The sequence below is a fragment of the Telmatherina bonti genome (genome assembly GCF_933228915.1).
Source record: "Telmatherina bonti genome assembly, chromosome: 7".
In the NCBI taxonomy this organism is placed as follows: Eukaryota; Metazoa; Chordata; class Actinopteri; order Atheriniformes; family Telmatherinidae; genus Telmatherina; species Telmatherina bonti.
Window position 1 is genome coordinate 21,813,613 of NC_136625.1, and position 16,760 is coordinate 21,830,372.

General features: G+C 39.1%; 1 protein-coding gene across 1 annotated transcript in view; it reads right to left on the bottom strand.

The window, feature by feature from the left end:
- LOC306758762 (laminin subunit alpha-3-like) overlaps nt 1-16,760 on the bottom strand; it is a gene marked incomplete at its 5' end in the record, with an annotated part of 63,202 nt that overhangs the window by 10,683 nt on the left and 35,759 nt on the right. The window contains 31 exons of the mRNA XM_079244148.1: nt 95-265; nt 357-473; nt 564-663; nt 783-924; nt 1,052-1,206; nt 1,476-1,592; nt 1,791-1,987; nt 2,110-2,277; nt 2,397-2,508; nt 2,610-2,720; nt 3,193-3,344; nt 3,444-3,497; nt 3,608-3,708; nt 3,795-3,875; nt 4,000-4,118; nt 4,770-4,883; nt 8,683-8,913; nt 9,422-9,505; nt 9,621-9,722; nt 10,973-11,134; nt 11,533-11,673; nt 11,773-11,917; nt 13,008-13,212; nt 13,361-13,572; nt 13,830-13,945; nt 14,363-14,511; nt 14,762-14,888; nt 15,021-15,219; nt 16,142-16,239; nt 16,319-16,427; nt 16,564-16,727. Of these exons, the coding sequence (XP_079100274.1) occupies nt 95-265; nt 357-473; nt 564-663; nt 783-924; nt 1,052-1,206; nt 1,476-1,592; nt 1,791-1,987; nt 2,110-2,277; nt 2,397-2,508; nt 2,610-2,720; nt 3,193-3,344; nt 3,444-3,497; nt 3,608-3,708; nt 3,795-3,875; nt 4,000-4,118; nt 4,770-4,883; nt 8,683-8,913; nt 9,422-9,505; nt 9,621-9,722; nt 10,973-11,134; nt 11,533-11,673; nt 11,773-11,917; nt 13,008-13,212; nt 13,361-13,572; nt 13,830-13,945; nt 14,363-14,511; nt 14,762-14,888; nt 15,021-15,219; nt 16,142-16,239; nt 16,319-16,427; nt 16,564-16,727 (4,255 nt within the window). The remainder of the gene's footprint in view (nt 1-94; nt 266-356; nt 474-563; nt 664-782; nt 925-1,051; nt 1,207-1,475; nt 1,593-1,790; nt 1,988-2,109; nt 2,278-2,396; nt 2,509-2,609; nt 2,721-3,192; nt 3,345-3,443; nt 3,498-3,607; nt 3,709-3,794; nt 3,876-3,999; nt 4,119-4,769; nt 4,884-8,682; nt 8,914-9,421; nt 9,506-9,620; nt 9,723-10,972; nt 11,135-11,532; nt 11,674-11,772; nt 11,918-13,007; nt 13,213-13,360; nt 13,573-13,829; nt 13,946-14,362; nt 14,512-14,761; nt 14,889-15,020; nt 15,220-16,141; nt 16,240-16,318; nt 16,428-16,563; nt 16,728-16,760) is intronic.

Genomic DNA, 16,760 nt, shown 5'->3' on the forward strand with positions numbered 1-16,760 from the left:
TTTATTACTAATTATTACAAAAATAGGTGAGTTAGAAGAAGACAGTGAAGAAGAAGAAGAAGAAGAAGAAGAAGAAGAAGATTAGTCATCTCACCAGATTGGTCCACATCATCTAGGACATTGCTTAGGTTAGATTGCCCTGAAGGGACGTTGATCTTCTCAATTTCCGCCCTGATGGCATTGAGTTTGTCCATCGTGTTGGTGGCTGTGTCATTGGCTGAAGCCGCCTTTCTCTTGGCCTCTTGAATCATATCCCTAATGTCATCTGGTGTGGGCAGGAAAAAACACACACACACAAACACAAACTTCAGTCTGAAACGTTACACTGATCCTTTAGCTGCTTGCTTTACTCCTACCTCTCTTAGTGTCATTCAGTTGGCTCTGTGTATCAAGCAGGTCTTTCTCGAGGGCTTCCTTCTTCTTATCGGCTTTGGTCAGGCGCTTTGTCAAGTCAGTGAGGTTTCTAGCTGCATCTGTTAAAAAAAAATCATTTAACATAATAATAAAGAATGATTTTTTCTGTAATTTTTTAAAATGAGAAAGTGAGAGAGAGCGATTAATACCACTGAGGTCTTTGTCTGCTTGCTTTGCATCATTCAGGAGGTCATCGCCAGTCTCTTTCAGGTCTTTTGCTCTTTGTGGGAGTTTCTGTTTCGTTACATTCTAAAAGAATCATAAACACACATGTTAGTTAAATAGTCTATATTTTATGTAACTAACGACACATCATTCCACATAACAGTGTGCTTAGTTGATGTTAAAGATACAAGTTTGTGACTCACATCCAGGGCATTGTCTGCAGCATCTTTAGCCTCCTTAGCAGCCGCTTCTGCGGCGTTGACGGCATCAGTAATGTTTCTGTAGGTCTCGATAGCATCCCTAGCATCACGCACCTCGGAAAGTCCACTTGCATTTTTCACAGCACTATTACACATCATTTGACAGCACAGAGAGTAAGAAACATGAAGAATGGATTAACAAACAAAAAAAAAAAAGTCCCAACAAACGGACTACGTTAGATATGTCCTTGTTGTTTGCACAATAAACATACTCCTCAAGTTCTTGTGCTAGCTTATTTAGGAGCTTTGCATGTTCTTCTGCGGCCTCCACAATGTCCTTCTTAGCTGCTGCCTTTGTAATTTCATTCACTTTCTTCGTCACATCTGTCTTTGCACCATCCAGCTGTGCGGCCAGCTGTTCATACTCCTGCAGAGGAGAAAGACAGGTGACTGGGTGGAAGTAATTCATAGCACTGGGAAATGCCAGTGACTTCAGCGCAACAAAGAGGCTAAACACAGATCATCATCTGAGTGGATACATGTCGCAACTTGAAAGCTCACTGCTGTGGATGAAAAGAAGGTAGCTGCAGTATGTCACAGTCATTTGACTCATTTACAGAAATCAGTAAATAACAAGACATTTTAAAGGGGAATTATGTGTATGAGCAATATTTCGAGGGATTTTGTCAACTATACCATTTTACTGTCAGAGAGGCTTTTCAGCAGATCCCCAGTTTTCTGCAGTTCTTCTTTAGCCACAGCCATCTTGTCCTCAACAGTTTTGCGCTCCTTTTCCAGATCCTTAATACGTTTCTGCAGGGTGTTTATGAATCAGCTGAATTTTAGCATTTCTGGATATTACCAACTGTACATCAAACAATTACTGACAAGGGATTTTACATGGTATTCTTTAAAAAATGCACATGCTTGTTGCTATAATGAGTAAGAGCTGGAAATTAGGGATCAACCAGTATGCACGCTCTTTATAACTGAGCCACTACTGATTTTTACCTGCAGGTCTCTTAGTTTCTGAGCATTGAGGTCATTCTGGGCATTTGCTTTTTTCACCAAATCCACTGACTCCTTCAAAGCCTTGTCAAGGTCATTCAGCTTAGTGTTGTAATCCTTCAAAAGGCTCCGAATCTTCTCTGCAGCTGCCTCGTTTTCATCACACTGCTTACTCACATTAGCCTTGATGTAGTCTAACACTGGAAGGTAGAACCAAAGGTTTAACAGATTAGTTTTTTGTTGTTGGACATCTAGGTCAGTACTCTGATAACGCATCTCTCGGCAAATATTTTATCTGCAGTTCTAGCATGAGAAACCTTACGTTTCTTTGCCTCGTCTTTTTCTTTCTCGGCTGCTGTCTTCTGAGGGGTAAAGTTCCTGTTCTCCATCTCATTGACCATGCGCTGAGCATCCTCCAGCATTTTAACAAAGCTTTCATTGGGCAATGAATCACCTCTCCCCTCGTTGTTTTTCAGCTTATCCAGTAGGTCTAAAAGCAGACAAAAACATTTTCAGCTCAGCAAGTACCCAAGCTCTGACATGCAGAGTTAGTATGCCATTTATTACTAAAATGAATTGATCCGTCTCTGAATTTATGTTCCCATTTACCCTGGATTTTTTTCAGCATTTTTTCTATCTCTGAGTCCAGATCTTTTGCCCTCTTGTGGGTTTTTTCAACATTTGCCACTGCTTTGTCAGCCTCAGCAGCCCTATTCTCTGCCTAAAAAAACACATTCAGAAGGCATTCATTAACATGCCTTATTACTTATAATAAATACTGAGACATTAATAAAAAATTTTAGTCATGAGTTAAAACTGTACTTTGTCCTTTAGGGAATTGATGTCGTCTGCCAGGCTGGCCGTGTCCTCTTCCAGCTGTTCTACTCTGGATCTTTCATTGTTTATGGCTGAGCTGAATTTGTTGACAAGAACCTGTGAAAGTCAGCAGAAATGTAAAGTAAGATTGCTGAAGTCAAAGAAAACATAAATGTCATAGATGGTGAAGCTTGAGGGTGATAAAGGGTTGTTTTCAAATGTGGTTGTAGGAATTTCTTATTCAGGTATGAAAAATGCAAAAAAGGGTGCAGGATCAAATGAAGACGTTGCGCAGAAACCATGGTGGAGAAGGAAAACAACCTGGTGAGCTTATCAGTGGGAATAATGAAAACAAACATCTTGTGACGCACAGCCTTTATGTGTGTGCATCGTGTGTAATGGCTGTGGAAAAAAAAGCTGTTTCCCATAAATAAAGGTTCTCTCCATGTACTTAAGAGTATGTCCTGATTGGACGAGACAAATGAATCTGTTCTTGTAAATACCCCTTGCTGCTTTAGGTTACATATGTTTGAGCACTATACTCGTTTCACTCTTATCTGAATCCATTGGCGTTATAGTGCAGCCATACCTTGGTGTCAGCCACAGCTTTCTCAAGCTCCCTCATTCTCTCCTGAGAGGTAACACTGGCAGAGGCATTGTCTAGCTGGGCTTTGATGTTCGTCAGCTCATTATCAAGCTTCTCCAAGTCATGCAGTAACGTCTGGGCACAATTATCACACTCTGGAATAAAAAAATAAAAAAAAGGAGCGAGACTGTGAGCAACAGATCGTACCCAGTCTGTGGCATGTCATCAGAAATCCATCATATTTGTTTATTCACCTTGGCAGTGCTCATCCGTGTTAATGTCTCCAGGCTCTAGGGTGTTCTTGCAGACTACGAAGGAGTAAAAAACAAACTTAAACATCTAAATGAAAATGAATAAAAATTTAATGCAATAAAAAAATTATACAGATTTCTTTCACAAAGGAAGTTCACAATCTAACCTCCAGTCCGTGGGTCACAGTTGTTACCGTTGCCATTGCAATTACACGGCTTACAACTTCCTCCTGGTTGCTGTGGGTCACCATAGTAACCAGGGGAACAACTGCAGGAAAAGGCGAATAAAAGGTATAAAAATGAAAAGCAATTTAGAAATAAGCCAGCAAAATTCTCATCTCCTGAGTCTCTCACCTCTCACACCTGTCTCCAGAGTAACCGGCTCTGCAAACACACTGGATCTCTCCATACGCTTCCCTGCAGCCTACTGCAAAACTGTGCATCAACAGGGGATACGATTTAACCCACAAATACACAATTCATTTAATCATAGAGCTGCAATGAAGTTGTTCTTTTGTGTGTGTGTGCGTGATGTTTTGTTTGAGTTTTTATGGCCCACCTGTTTGAGGCTACAGAAAAAGGGCACGGGCACACTCTGCATGTCCTCTGAGCTGCATTGCCATAGTAACCTTCTTTGCAGCTTTCACATCGGTCTCCAGCCGTGTTGAACTGACAGTTCTGAAAATGACCATTTCATTATACACCACTTCCAAAGAAAACAGACAAAGTTACGGCTGAAAGAATGCACAATAAAAAAAATAAATAAATCTGTGTACAGTGCAGCTTGACATCAACCATCAAACAGATCTTTGTCCTTTCTCTAAAGTAGAAAAACAAACATCTAAGGGAGAAAAGAGAAAAGACCCTTTTTTTTCAAATCCATTAAATAATATTTTGGATGAACCCTGATGAGAGTTCAGCTGCTTGTGTCTGTTTGGCTTCGAGCTGTAAATATGCAGCTCCCTGCGCACACCGCATGCACAGTCTTGAAAGTCTTGCATAACAATTACAAAACAAACATTTTGAAATGCATAAAGGGCTCATGCTCTAATCAAGACAATAATGAGCTAGAGGGCCCCATTATAGGAAATCAAGCTGACAAACCACATGAAGAATTTGGTGGTGATTAACGCAAAACAGCACCGCAGGAATAGTGGTAAGGCTGCGTGCTGAAAGTGTGCTAACAGATGTGTGCTGAGGGTGAGAAGTCTAGACTATGACTAATCCTCGGTCGAATTAATCACAGTTGATTTTAAGTTGGAGCAAGTGTCTGTGCGCCTGTGGTCACAAAGCTATTACAAAAGATTAAGAGCAGAGTTGATCACTTACTAGACACCTCCCTGTCCAGTCCTCACACTCATCAGCAAGGCCATTGCAGTCACAGGGCACACAGCGGCCCAGGTAAGGCCCACTTCCATCTCTATAGTAACCAGGAGCACATTTCTGAGAAAGAAAAACACATAAAGATTATGTGATTGCCAAACATTAAAACAAAGCTTACTTACAAATCCCCCGTGAGCATACCTGAGCATTCAGCTAAGTTATACTGGATTACAAAAATGTTTGGATAAATATCTTGTTAATCTCTAACTTTCTCTCACAGCTTGTTTATTTTCATATTTTCTAACTGTGTAACTAATATTCACTAACATGTGTTTCACTACCGATGAGCTCTGCAAGTAATTATACCGTAAACGATTTATCTTTTTTTATTTTAAGACAATGCAATATTGTTAAAATGTCTTTGTTTTTTATATAATGCGAACAGTGTGGACAGCACACGGCTATGAAGTTGAACTCTGAAGCATGCTCTTTGCTTTCATAGATAACAGTCTGCCTGTTGGTTACAGTCCACGATATCTAGAGCAGCTCAAGTAAAATAACACCCTTCCAACAACAAGATCCATCTCATCCTCACATACTTTTACCTGAATTTGAGAACTGGCACTACTGTCATGAAGCAAAGGATACTGAACGGTCTGTCCTCTGTCATGCAATGAAGGATGGCGGACCCCTTGCGTGTCTTGATCATTTACAAGTGGATATTCTATCCTCTGAGCTCCCTGGTCATGAAACGATGGATACTGTAGCCTCTGAGCCCATCTGTCATGATGTCTGGTGTAGCGCAGTCGCTCTTCCCTGCCAAGAGGCCTGTGCCCAGCGCAGCAAAGTCCAACCAAAGTCCAATAAATCAGGGTCTGTAACAGAACCCCTCTATGCCGGTGCCTATCCATATCCGTATCTGACATTCCCAAAGTTAAGTCTGTGTAAAATAACGCTCTGTTCTCTCTTGTCTCGGCCTCTTAAACACACACGCACAGCCTCTCACACACACAGACACAATGAGGACACACCCCATTTACCTGAGTCAGTTCTGCAGGTCAGTATGAGTATATGCAGGCACACAAGCATTCACATGCAAGTGTTTACATGCTCGCTTGCCTTTTTTTACTCTCATACATACACTGACATACACAATAACGCAGAATGGTTTGAGACACATTCAAATAGTCACAAAGGGGTGAGGGCATGAGCGTGCACATACAGGAAATCAACTGTCCCAATACAAAAAATAGAAGAAAAATCCCAGTATTATGAATGCTATTTGGCTCACTTAAAGCTGAAGAGGCTGCAAAGCTACTATTTGAAAAAGGCATCTGTTGTTCTGCACATTTTAGTTCAGGGTTTTTCTTGTTTTGTGCCTATGTGACTGAGAGGAAAGTCAGACCTCCTCAGACGGCACAGTAAAAATACTCATACCTGAATCACAAGTCTTCAAACAGACAAACTGTGTGAGTCAGCTGCACATTTCGATGCATAAACTAGTAAAACACTCAGGTTTATGAGTAACGGTATGCTGTCAAGTGCCCCACCCTGCATTTCAAGGTGCGGTGCCTTGTCATATCACCTCTGGGCACATATAATCAACTTCCTTTAGACACACCCCAACACAGTGGTTCACCCGCACACATAGAAACAAGATCTATGGCAACAGCACTTGTACGAAAAACTAAATCAAACATTTTTTTTTTTTGTAAATTGAAGTCTCTCCAACTAAATGTGATCTCTGTTATAAAAAATAATTCCTCTTTAATTACGAGTTGCTTGGTTATCTTTTATATTTGGTTATGTGGACAAAACAGCAAAAATCCAACACATTTAAACCACATTTGACAAGTAAAAACACTCTTTAAACACGAGATCAAGTCGAGCACATTCCAAGCATGAAAAGAATAAAGATTTTCCTAAGCAACCACATCAGGCTTGTTCGCTCTGCATTTCCCGGAGCTGTAACCATGCCAGTGATTACAGCCTTAAAATCACTAATATTATGTCTGCATGATTGTGCCACATATTCTACCCTGGGGCTACACCATTTGGAAACACAGCTCTCCAGACTGGGTATTTCCAGTCACGTCCACCACTGTGCCTCAGCCGATGAATTTTTCTTGCAGCAAAAAGGTGTGGTACTTGGTTTTGGGCATGTCAGAACACCCTAAAACCTATGAGGAGGAGGCGCAGCCCCTTAAAGAAGACAAGCCGTCACAACAATCAACACCTTGCCTCACCCTGCTTGCGATCATTCTTTGCTTTTCAGACTTGACACAATGTTCCAGTATTCCCGCTCTTTCATCATCTGTCTCTATTTCACTGTTTATTAAGTGTAATTCCAACACAAGACCTTCTCATCAGAAGAACCTCGGCACGGATCATTTATATAATACCGCTAGACATACACATTTTAATAACAATTAGATGTTGTTGTCATATCATTCTCTGTAAATAAAAATGCTATAATGATATTTTTTGTATTTTAGTCAGCCATTCTTTTTTCTACAACAGTTGTATGCTACTCAGGGCTGCAGGCTGGTGAGTATTGGTGCGACAAGTAAATAAAGGTGTAGTACTGACATGACAAACACTAATACTTATGCAAAAGAGATTCATCTGTGGAATGAAAAATTTTCTTATTAAAGCATAAACAACAAAGTTATTACTTATTTCATATTAAAATACTGAATTTGGCACTAAAGGCTGATTAGGGGCATGTAGGGGCCTTTTCACAGCAGTGAACCGAATGCACCAGAAACCACCTTAAATATGATGATTCTAACAGTCCTTACATTTAGAGGATGGCAAAAGGACCCATGTGGGATATCATACAATTAACCCCTCAGTAGCTGCACCTGACATTCTGGTCCATGCTTATTACTGGCTGGTGGTGTGTGTGCTGCAGGCTGGTGCTGTTTGCTTGTGCAGCTAAGTCACATGAAAATACAACATCATAACACAAGAGGGGAGAGGAGCAATGTGTGACTGCATCCTTCTGTGAAAGAGAGGAACTTTAAGAAAGCCAGGTGACATACTTGATTGATGCAGCAGAATGTACTGTGTAGAGGAGAGTTTTTATGGTATTACACAAGTACTGATCAATATCAGTGAACGTTACTGTCTATATTAGTGACTATTGAATTAGTGTGCTCACTGTTAGCGAGCCTATCCTTTCTACCATGTGGCACAGGGTGCGTTTCAATTATTTATACCTAAATAAAAGGCAGATAGCTCCAATCTGGGCCAAAATGGCCATATTGAGACATCGCCTGAATTCTCGAGTGCAAAGTTTCTATAATTTTTGCACCGGAGAGTCTAAATGAGGTTTTCTTTAAAAGGTTTTGCACTGCAATGAGTTGGCCATTGCAGACATAATGTTTACATTTTGTACAATGATTTGACAGAGGTCTAGAGCGACAGCAGCATTATACTGAAGGGATAATAATATTCACCCTGAAGAGTTTATTCATTTTTCAGGTAAGCCTGAAGTATTTTTTCATTTTTTCTATAAACATTTGTTACTTACTCTTAACTGGTAATACATAAATTGATATTTTGACATCTTTGCTAATCTCACATGTTCTCTAAAAGTATTCAAATAGGTAAATTGTGGTTGTAGAGATATATTAATTTCTTTACAGGTATGCAGTTTTTTAAAATGGAAAATGGATGAAAAAATTGGAACAGAAGCCTTAAAATTTTTTACTTCTAAAAAGTAAAAGTTTGCTCATGCCCATGTAATTTTACACTCTCAGCTAATTTACAGCCTTGATCTGTGAATATGCACTTCACTTATGTTTTTTAATGTTAAAAATGATCAAAATGTCAATTCATGCTAAAAAAAAAAAAAAAAAAGATCTGAATAAATGTTTTTAAGCCCAATTCTCCTGAGATGATTCTAACTACTAACCTCACAAGAGTCTCCGGTGTACGGAGAGGGGCAAGAGCAGTGCTCCACAGTATTCCCAGGACCTCCAGTCCCCGAGTTAGTGGCCTCTTCCAAGCCCACCTCCCCCAAGCTGAGTCGCTGACTTTGGGTAAAATACATTGCTCGGATCCTCAAGCCCACCAGACCTGCCAAGACCATCATGAGTTCTTGCCTTGACACGGGCCTGTTGCTGCCGGCATGGCGCCAATTTCCCTGCAAACAAGAGAAATTCTGAGAACTTATCTTAAGAAACCATCAGGGGGTGGACTTCATCCAAGAGGGATATTTCAATAGATATAAAGGAGTCTATAATAAAACAAAAAAAACAGTGAATGTACATATTAATACTATATTGTAAACTATATCTGTTTGTTAAACACAGAGCAAAGAGCAACACTAATGTGCCGAACTAACACAAAACTAATAGCAGATTGCTGACAAGTTTCACACTTCTGAGAAAATAAATTCTTGCATAGTAGGCATGTCAAAGGGAAGACAAAATATGAGCCTGCTTCTCCAGGCATGTCTAGTTATTCATTTGCAAGTTTCCCACCATTCTACCTGCCAGGTCAAAATCTAAACTTCAAACAAACATAATTTATCGTTTAAGACGAGCATTGGATCCCTGTCCAAAATGCTTACATTGTGTGATTGCTTTGGGATTACAGCTGGCCAGCATCATAAATCACCAGTGATGAAAGAGAGGAAATGATTGTTTTACCTCTATGAGCTGAACTCGACCCTGATACATTCTGTCAGGAAGTGGAACGACTGGAGCCATGTGAATCAGGTTCATATCCTGACCCTGGGAAAGGGAGGGGGGGTGTAATAAGATGCAATGAGATGTAAAAATACACATTGTTGCCAGTACAAAAAAGATGGATCAGCAGGAAGAGTGAAAGAATAGTGGTAATACACACAGTCAGCACAACATCAGGTCGTCTGTCGATCAGATTCATTCCCTCACTGGGGATCCCGAAAGATTTAGACTGATAGGTGAGGAAGCCACCATAAGATGAAACCTAAGAAAAGGAGACCACTAAAACCTCAGTAAATTTATTTAAATGGACTGTAGATATATTATGTACATGTTTTTTTTCTTAAGAGTTTCTGTGTCCCGCACACAAACCAGCAGCTGGTTCTGTAAAAGATGGACCTGAACACGAAAGGCTTTGCCTCCCATTCTACTCCCAAAAGTTGTAGCAATCACAAGGCGGCCTGCAATCTGAGAACATTTTTTGTGGCTTATTGTTTACTGGTATAAGATAAGGGCTATACTGTTAAAGGCTTTGTAGGTAATAGATGGGATTTTATATTCTATTCTAAATTTTACAGGGAGCCAGAGAAGAGTGGCTTAAACTGGAAGAATATTATTAAACTTGGCTTTTGCAGGAAGCATTCTGGCAACAGAGTTCTGAATCTGGAGTAAGTTTTTGTTGAAATTGCATTGCATTTATCAAGCCTTGATGAGATAAATGTCTTGATAAACAATATGCAGAAAATCTATAGTTCATCTGCATTATCTGGAAATAACATTAATGCATGACAACATTTATTAGAACTTTTAATAGTAATATTGATCTTCAGTTCAATATGAGGAATGTTAATGTTATCTTTATATAGTGTGTATATATATATATATATATATATATATATATATATATATATATATATATATATATATATATATATATATATATATATATATTATTTATATATATAATATATATATATATATATATATATATATATATATATATATATACACGTTAATATATATATATACACATGTTAATATATATATACACACTATATAAAGATAACATTAACATTCCTCATATTGAACTGAAGATCAGATATATATAAATTATATATATATATATATATATATATATATATATATATATATATATATATATATATATATATATATATATATATATATAATTATATATATATATATACATATATATATATATATATATATATATATATATATATATACATATATATATATATATATATATATATATATATATATATATATATATATATATATATATATATATATATATATATATATATATATATATGTATATATGTATATGGAGAGAGAGAGAGAGAGAGAGAGAGAGAGAGAGAGATATGTGTGTCCAACTAAATAAAAATAGAAATATTCAAATAAATCTGATATTTGTGTTGGAATTCAAGCAGCAGTATATATCTGCTGACAACAGAGATCTCATAGTTATGATGTTTCAGACTGACTTACCCTGTCTCCTAGGTAGGACGGTGGTGCCACCCAGTGTAGAGTTTGAACTGTGGTGGGGAGCTCCTGGATGTCTGCCACTGCTGTGTTACTGACTACATTCAGCACAGAAGGAACCTCTTCCTTTCCGGGGCTTTCCAACCGCCAGCTACGCATGTCAACAAACTGATAACAGGGCATATGTGGGAGCATACTAGTTATGCCGTGGTATTTCAGTAATATACTACATTGATGTCACGAAACAAATGCCTCTATAGTTGCAGATCAGAACACCATGACTTGATAATATCACAAGACAAGCTGGAATCACAACTATTCACAATACAAAGATGAAGGATTTGTTTATGCAACAATTTTATTGCAAAAACAGTCATTGCAAAATAACCATGGCACGATATGACATGATCTGTTTTAACAATGTAGATCTGTTTCCCCTGTAGCTCTCATTAAAAAAAAAAAAAAGCGCTGTTTTCCTCACAACTTCTGCGAACCAAAGGGCTCTGCAAAGCATACCATTTCCAAAGCTATTCAATGACATGCATCGACATGAAAAGCGAACACACCTTCCCCCGGCGTTTGCTGGAGCTCTGACACTGGTCAGTGGCTCCAAAACAGAAGCAGCTGGTGCACCCAAGTGGGTTGGAGGGGTCAAAATAGAAAGAACCTTCCCTACAAGTATTACACCTGACGCCAGCAACATTTTTCTGCAAAAATGGCAGCAAGACAGTTAGAGCAGGGAGACACAATTAAAAAAAATGAGAAGGAGGTTGTTTTTAAATAGCAGTTTAATAAGCTGAACTCACCTTGCAAAGACACCTGCCTGTGTCTGGGTGGCACACACTGGATGTGACTCCACCTTGATTACAGTCACAAGGAACACAGTCAGGGAAGCGATAAAAACCTGCAGCACATCGATCACACTGCCGACCACCAATACGAGGCTTGCAACTGCATAAAAGGTACAAAAACATGCTGTTTTTAGCAAAGTTATAAGTGTAAACTGACATTATGAAAACATCCTCCCAACAACATCCACTGTGTAATCATCCTGTTTGCATTACTATATGTTGCTTTACATCTTTGGCTACATGTCTGTTTAACTGTGAAAGTGAAAAAATTAAGTTATGTTTGGTATCAAAACTGAATATTTTGAAATATACTAATTTAAATCATTCTAAATAAACAAATAAGTAATAAATGTTTAATTCACAACATGTTTTAACTAAAGCTGCACCTTTGGTGCTGCCGTAGCACTACTACTTGTGGGCCGTTTCATCTGTCAGACCCTTTTTTTTCTTAGCCAGGAAGGTGGGGGGATTTTAGGAACTCTGGCTGGACTTGTCGTGCTAAATCTGGATTCAACCACATGGTGTATCAACATGAATAAGAGTCCAAGCATCAGAAATTCTTATAATCTCATTGATTATAATCGACATTGTCACTGAGGATGTGAATGGACATCAGTGCACCAGTGTGAACGGACCACAAGCCAGTACTTATTCTGTAGTCTAATGCTCGACTCTGTAAATGTTTGATTTTAGTTTGAAAATACAGGCCTGACTCTGAGAAATTATATTATTTACGAAACACGTAGCTGTCTTTTAAAAAAGAAAAAAAGCTCTTTGTTGTTAGGAGCTAAATTATTATTTTAACCTCCACCAAGGAGGTTATATTTTACCCGGTGTTTATCTGTTTGTTTGTTTGTTTGTGTTCAAGATAACTTAAAAAGTTATGGATGGATTTTCATGAAACTTTCAAGAGTTGTTGAAAATGTGAAAAGGAAGAACTGAGTTCATTTTGATGGTGATCTGGATCACTGTTTGGATCCAGGAAATTTTTAAAAGGATTCTTTAACATTGTGAGATAGAGCCATTTTCAACATTTGTGCACGTAACTCCAACGAAAATGGTCGGTGCACTAAGGATATAAATACTGGAAAAGCTACCAACAGATAAAATATATCAAAGACTGATCCAGGTAAAGGAATCATTTCCGGATACTATGATGTGTTTCGTGCTCGGTGGAAGTTTCATCTCACCTGCACTGTCCGGTTATGACATCACACTGAGGTCCTGCATTTGCATTTATGCCATTTGGAGAGCATAAACAGTTCTCACAGCCCAGTAAGGGATGGTAGCTGAAAGTTCGATTCTGACACACATCACAGGCTGGTTTGACTGTCTGTGGAGGGCAGATGCAGCTTCCTGTCACTTCATCACACAGCTGGCGGCCACATTCACAAGCTGCAGACAAAAGGAATTCACCAGCTTGTAAAGAGGTTTTGAATTTACTCTCAGAGCGTAATGAATGACAGAGTTTCTGTGTGTTTTTATAGGAGACATCTGGATTTTCCCAGAAGCCCTTTGTATCCAAAAGTTAACGTTCACTTACGTCTGCAGTAGGGAAATCCATAGTATCCCGTGGCACATTTTGTGCACTGACGCCCGATGACATGCTGCCTGCAGGGACACTGTCCTCCAACTGGATCACAAACAGTCCCTGTAGAGCCGGACTTGTCACAGTCACAAGGCAGGGCTCCATCATTATAAGCTGCTACAAGAGAGCGAGCAGAGTCTCTGCAGAACTGAGAAGTTGTTCTGGGTCTGTCAAGACAAAATAAGACATAAACAAGACACCTCTTTTACATCCAGATGAGGTTTAACACACGATCATTACAGCTAGAGGGCACCATTTCCAAAATCATCTCACGTGCTGAAGGAAACGTCTATACATGTACTAAATTGGTACAACTCAGCAAAAGAACAACCAATACAGTTTATCACAGAATGTCAGACTTACAAGTGAAGTTATCATTTCAACTGGGATTGAGTCCAGTTTGTGTTATGTGGTGAATACCTACTCAATATGGAACCCTTCTCCTCTGCACTGCTGAATGAAATCCGCAGATTTGTCCAGAGGCTTCGCTTTCAGGAGCTCTGGACTATAACTGCTATCAGGAACCAACAAGATGTAATCCTAAACAAAATACAAACCATGTTAAAGTTTATAAACACTCTATTTTTAACATAAAATACACTCTTTTTTTTTATGATGCTAAAAAAAAGTGTGGAAAAAAGTATTTGTGCTTTGGACATATTTTTAAATTGATTGCATCCATCAGTTCAGCCCTTTAGTTCTTCCAAACCTGGAAGCTTTTGTAAAGCTGTGCATGGTTGCCAGGTAGAATACAGTCGCCTCATTGTTACTGTTGGGTATATGGCATAACACTGAGGAAAAATGACCACAGCATGCCAAGTTCTCAACCTGATCACAGGTTGCAAAACACAGGTTTCAAAACCTGCAGATTTTATAGAAATGTCTACACTTTTCTCATATTTTTCCTTTTTTATTTATTTTTTAGTTACAGTTATAGACATTGCATGAACTACAAACCAAAATAAGGGTCTTCCTTGGTGGTATAACCACAGAGATGGTGGGTAGCTGCCACGAATTCCTGTCAAAGTCGAGAGCAATGCGGTCATCAGCGACGACAACCTCCCTGCAGCCTGAGACTTCAGGGCAGAAGGTTGCATTTATCAAACCTGCCAGAGAAAACCGTTTTAGATTTATCAAAATGAAAAAGATAACACTGCTTCATAATCCATCTCTCTCATAAATCTATGTAGGGAAATGTGTCCAAATCATTCATCACCATCCTGTCATGATGCCAGGGACTTTATCTGATCACCAGAGGAAATCAGCACCTCAGCGCCAGAGTAAACTACAACATTCAGTGGTAGCCAATAAACTTTTTACTTTAGTTTCAACAAATGACTTTTTCAGCAAACTCACCCTTCCACATGTGCCGTGCTTCCACTTTCACTTCCACAGGGAAGGAGATATGTTCAGGCTGGTGGTAGTGGATCACAACCATATACCGGTCTGGAAGGGGAACCGTAGGAGTAAAACTGATTTCCGTCTAGAAAAACAATAAAAATGAATAAAACCTCAAAAAAATTAGAGTAATTTAAAACTAATATTGATACAGATCTAATCAAATAAATAATTCAACAAGGTGAGGAAGGGCAGAGTGTAGTTTTTATACTCATACCTGAGGGAATTTAAGCAGCGTGCCATCACTCTGAGGGGCATGGACAGAGAACAACCCTGACTGCCGTCTCCGCCTCAACTCTTCATCCTCTCCACGTCGGAGAGCGGACTGAAGAGTGGACGATAGCCGCCCATCTCGGGCCGCGGACAGAACCCAGGCTGATGCAGGCTTGTTAAACTGCAGCAGAATACAGTCTCGACTACAAATGACAAACGAGTCGGTGTTACTTTGGGCCTTGTTTGCCAAGTCACAGTCCGATGAGGAGGAAGGAAGATAAACAGCCAATCAGACATTGTGACTCTGATGGAGATTACATGCTTCTCACTCTGATAGATATTTGTACACTCATCAGCTTATAGCATAAATGGAAGGTCAAGTTTTAGCCTCAGAAATGTAAAAATCCCTGAGGATGTCTCTGCTGCTCCTTGTGACCATTATGCTATCTAAGACCCTGAGATTCTTCGTTGCAAATCAGATCCTAACGAATCATGACTAAAAAAAAGGATAATAATATGTTAGAATCAGCTCTAACTGTTAACATTTACAGCATCAACAGCGTTCATTTTTATCCTTTTTATCCTGAAATGTGTAAAAAAAATGTTTGCTTTGAATTGGATTTGCACAATTAATTTTTATATGTATTTTTGGTTCTCTACAGTGTACATGTTCAGTAACACAGAAGATGACAGATCAGCACACTAACAGCTGTTAAAACTGCAACATCCAGACTGCTTATTAGGTTCTCGGTGAGAATGAATTTAGTAAGACAGAAGCTGTCTGACCCTCAGTTCAGCCCCAGGAAAGTGACCTGCTGTGTCCAGCTGTAGGAACATGTGTAAGGAGAAATGGGAGTTTTTTGTTGTCTGATCTAAACATATTTTAAATTGTAACTTAAATTCGTGGAAGTTAGGCTGAAATGCTCGAGTTAAGTTTTACATGTCACATAGGTTTTCTACCCCGTTATTTATAAACAATTAGTGTTGCAGAATGTTTTTCCATCATGTTGACTAAGCAATATATTAAAGATGTTATTAAAGAAACTGTATCCCAAGGGAGTCAAGCTTTCTGGAATGATTATATTTGTGGTTTAAGAAGCATGCAAAGTGGGCTAAAGCACTTACCTGTCTTCTGTGAAGCGACCGTGAGTTGATACACACAGCACCTTTGGCTCCACATACTCAATGGAAAACTCTTCAGCAGGGACCGCATAGACTTTATACTACACAGATAAAGTATTTTATGTCAAACATCATGCTGCACACAGCAGAAACCAACATCTGTGGACATGTCCCCCTCACCAGAAGGAATGAAGTGGTGGAAGTTTGCAGAAGAATCTCTGTCTTGTGAGAAAGCTGCAGCTTTCCTACTTGGTTCGTGCTGTCCACTGCCACACTCCGGCACAAAGTGCTGAATGGATGAGAAAACAAATTAAAGCAGCTGAAAAGATGAAAAGAGTGTATGACATTACAATCTTTAGACAAGCAGTAGATAGGGGAAATGCTAGTCTAACATGTGTTGTGAAAATAACTAATACAAAACTCACCTGAAGGCACAACCATAAATGTTGGCCCGAGCCAAAATCTGACCATCTGACCGACCATTGATGAGTATGTTAACGTTCTGAACAGTATCAACCTCGCTGCCATACTCCAAGATGAGAACATATGGGCCTGGATGAGGTACACGAAGACTGACTTCCAGCTGTGACTACAGAGAACAAAAAATGCATTTAATTAGAAC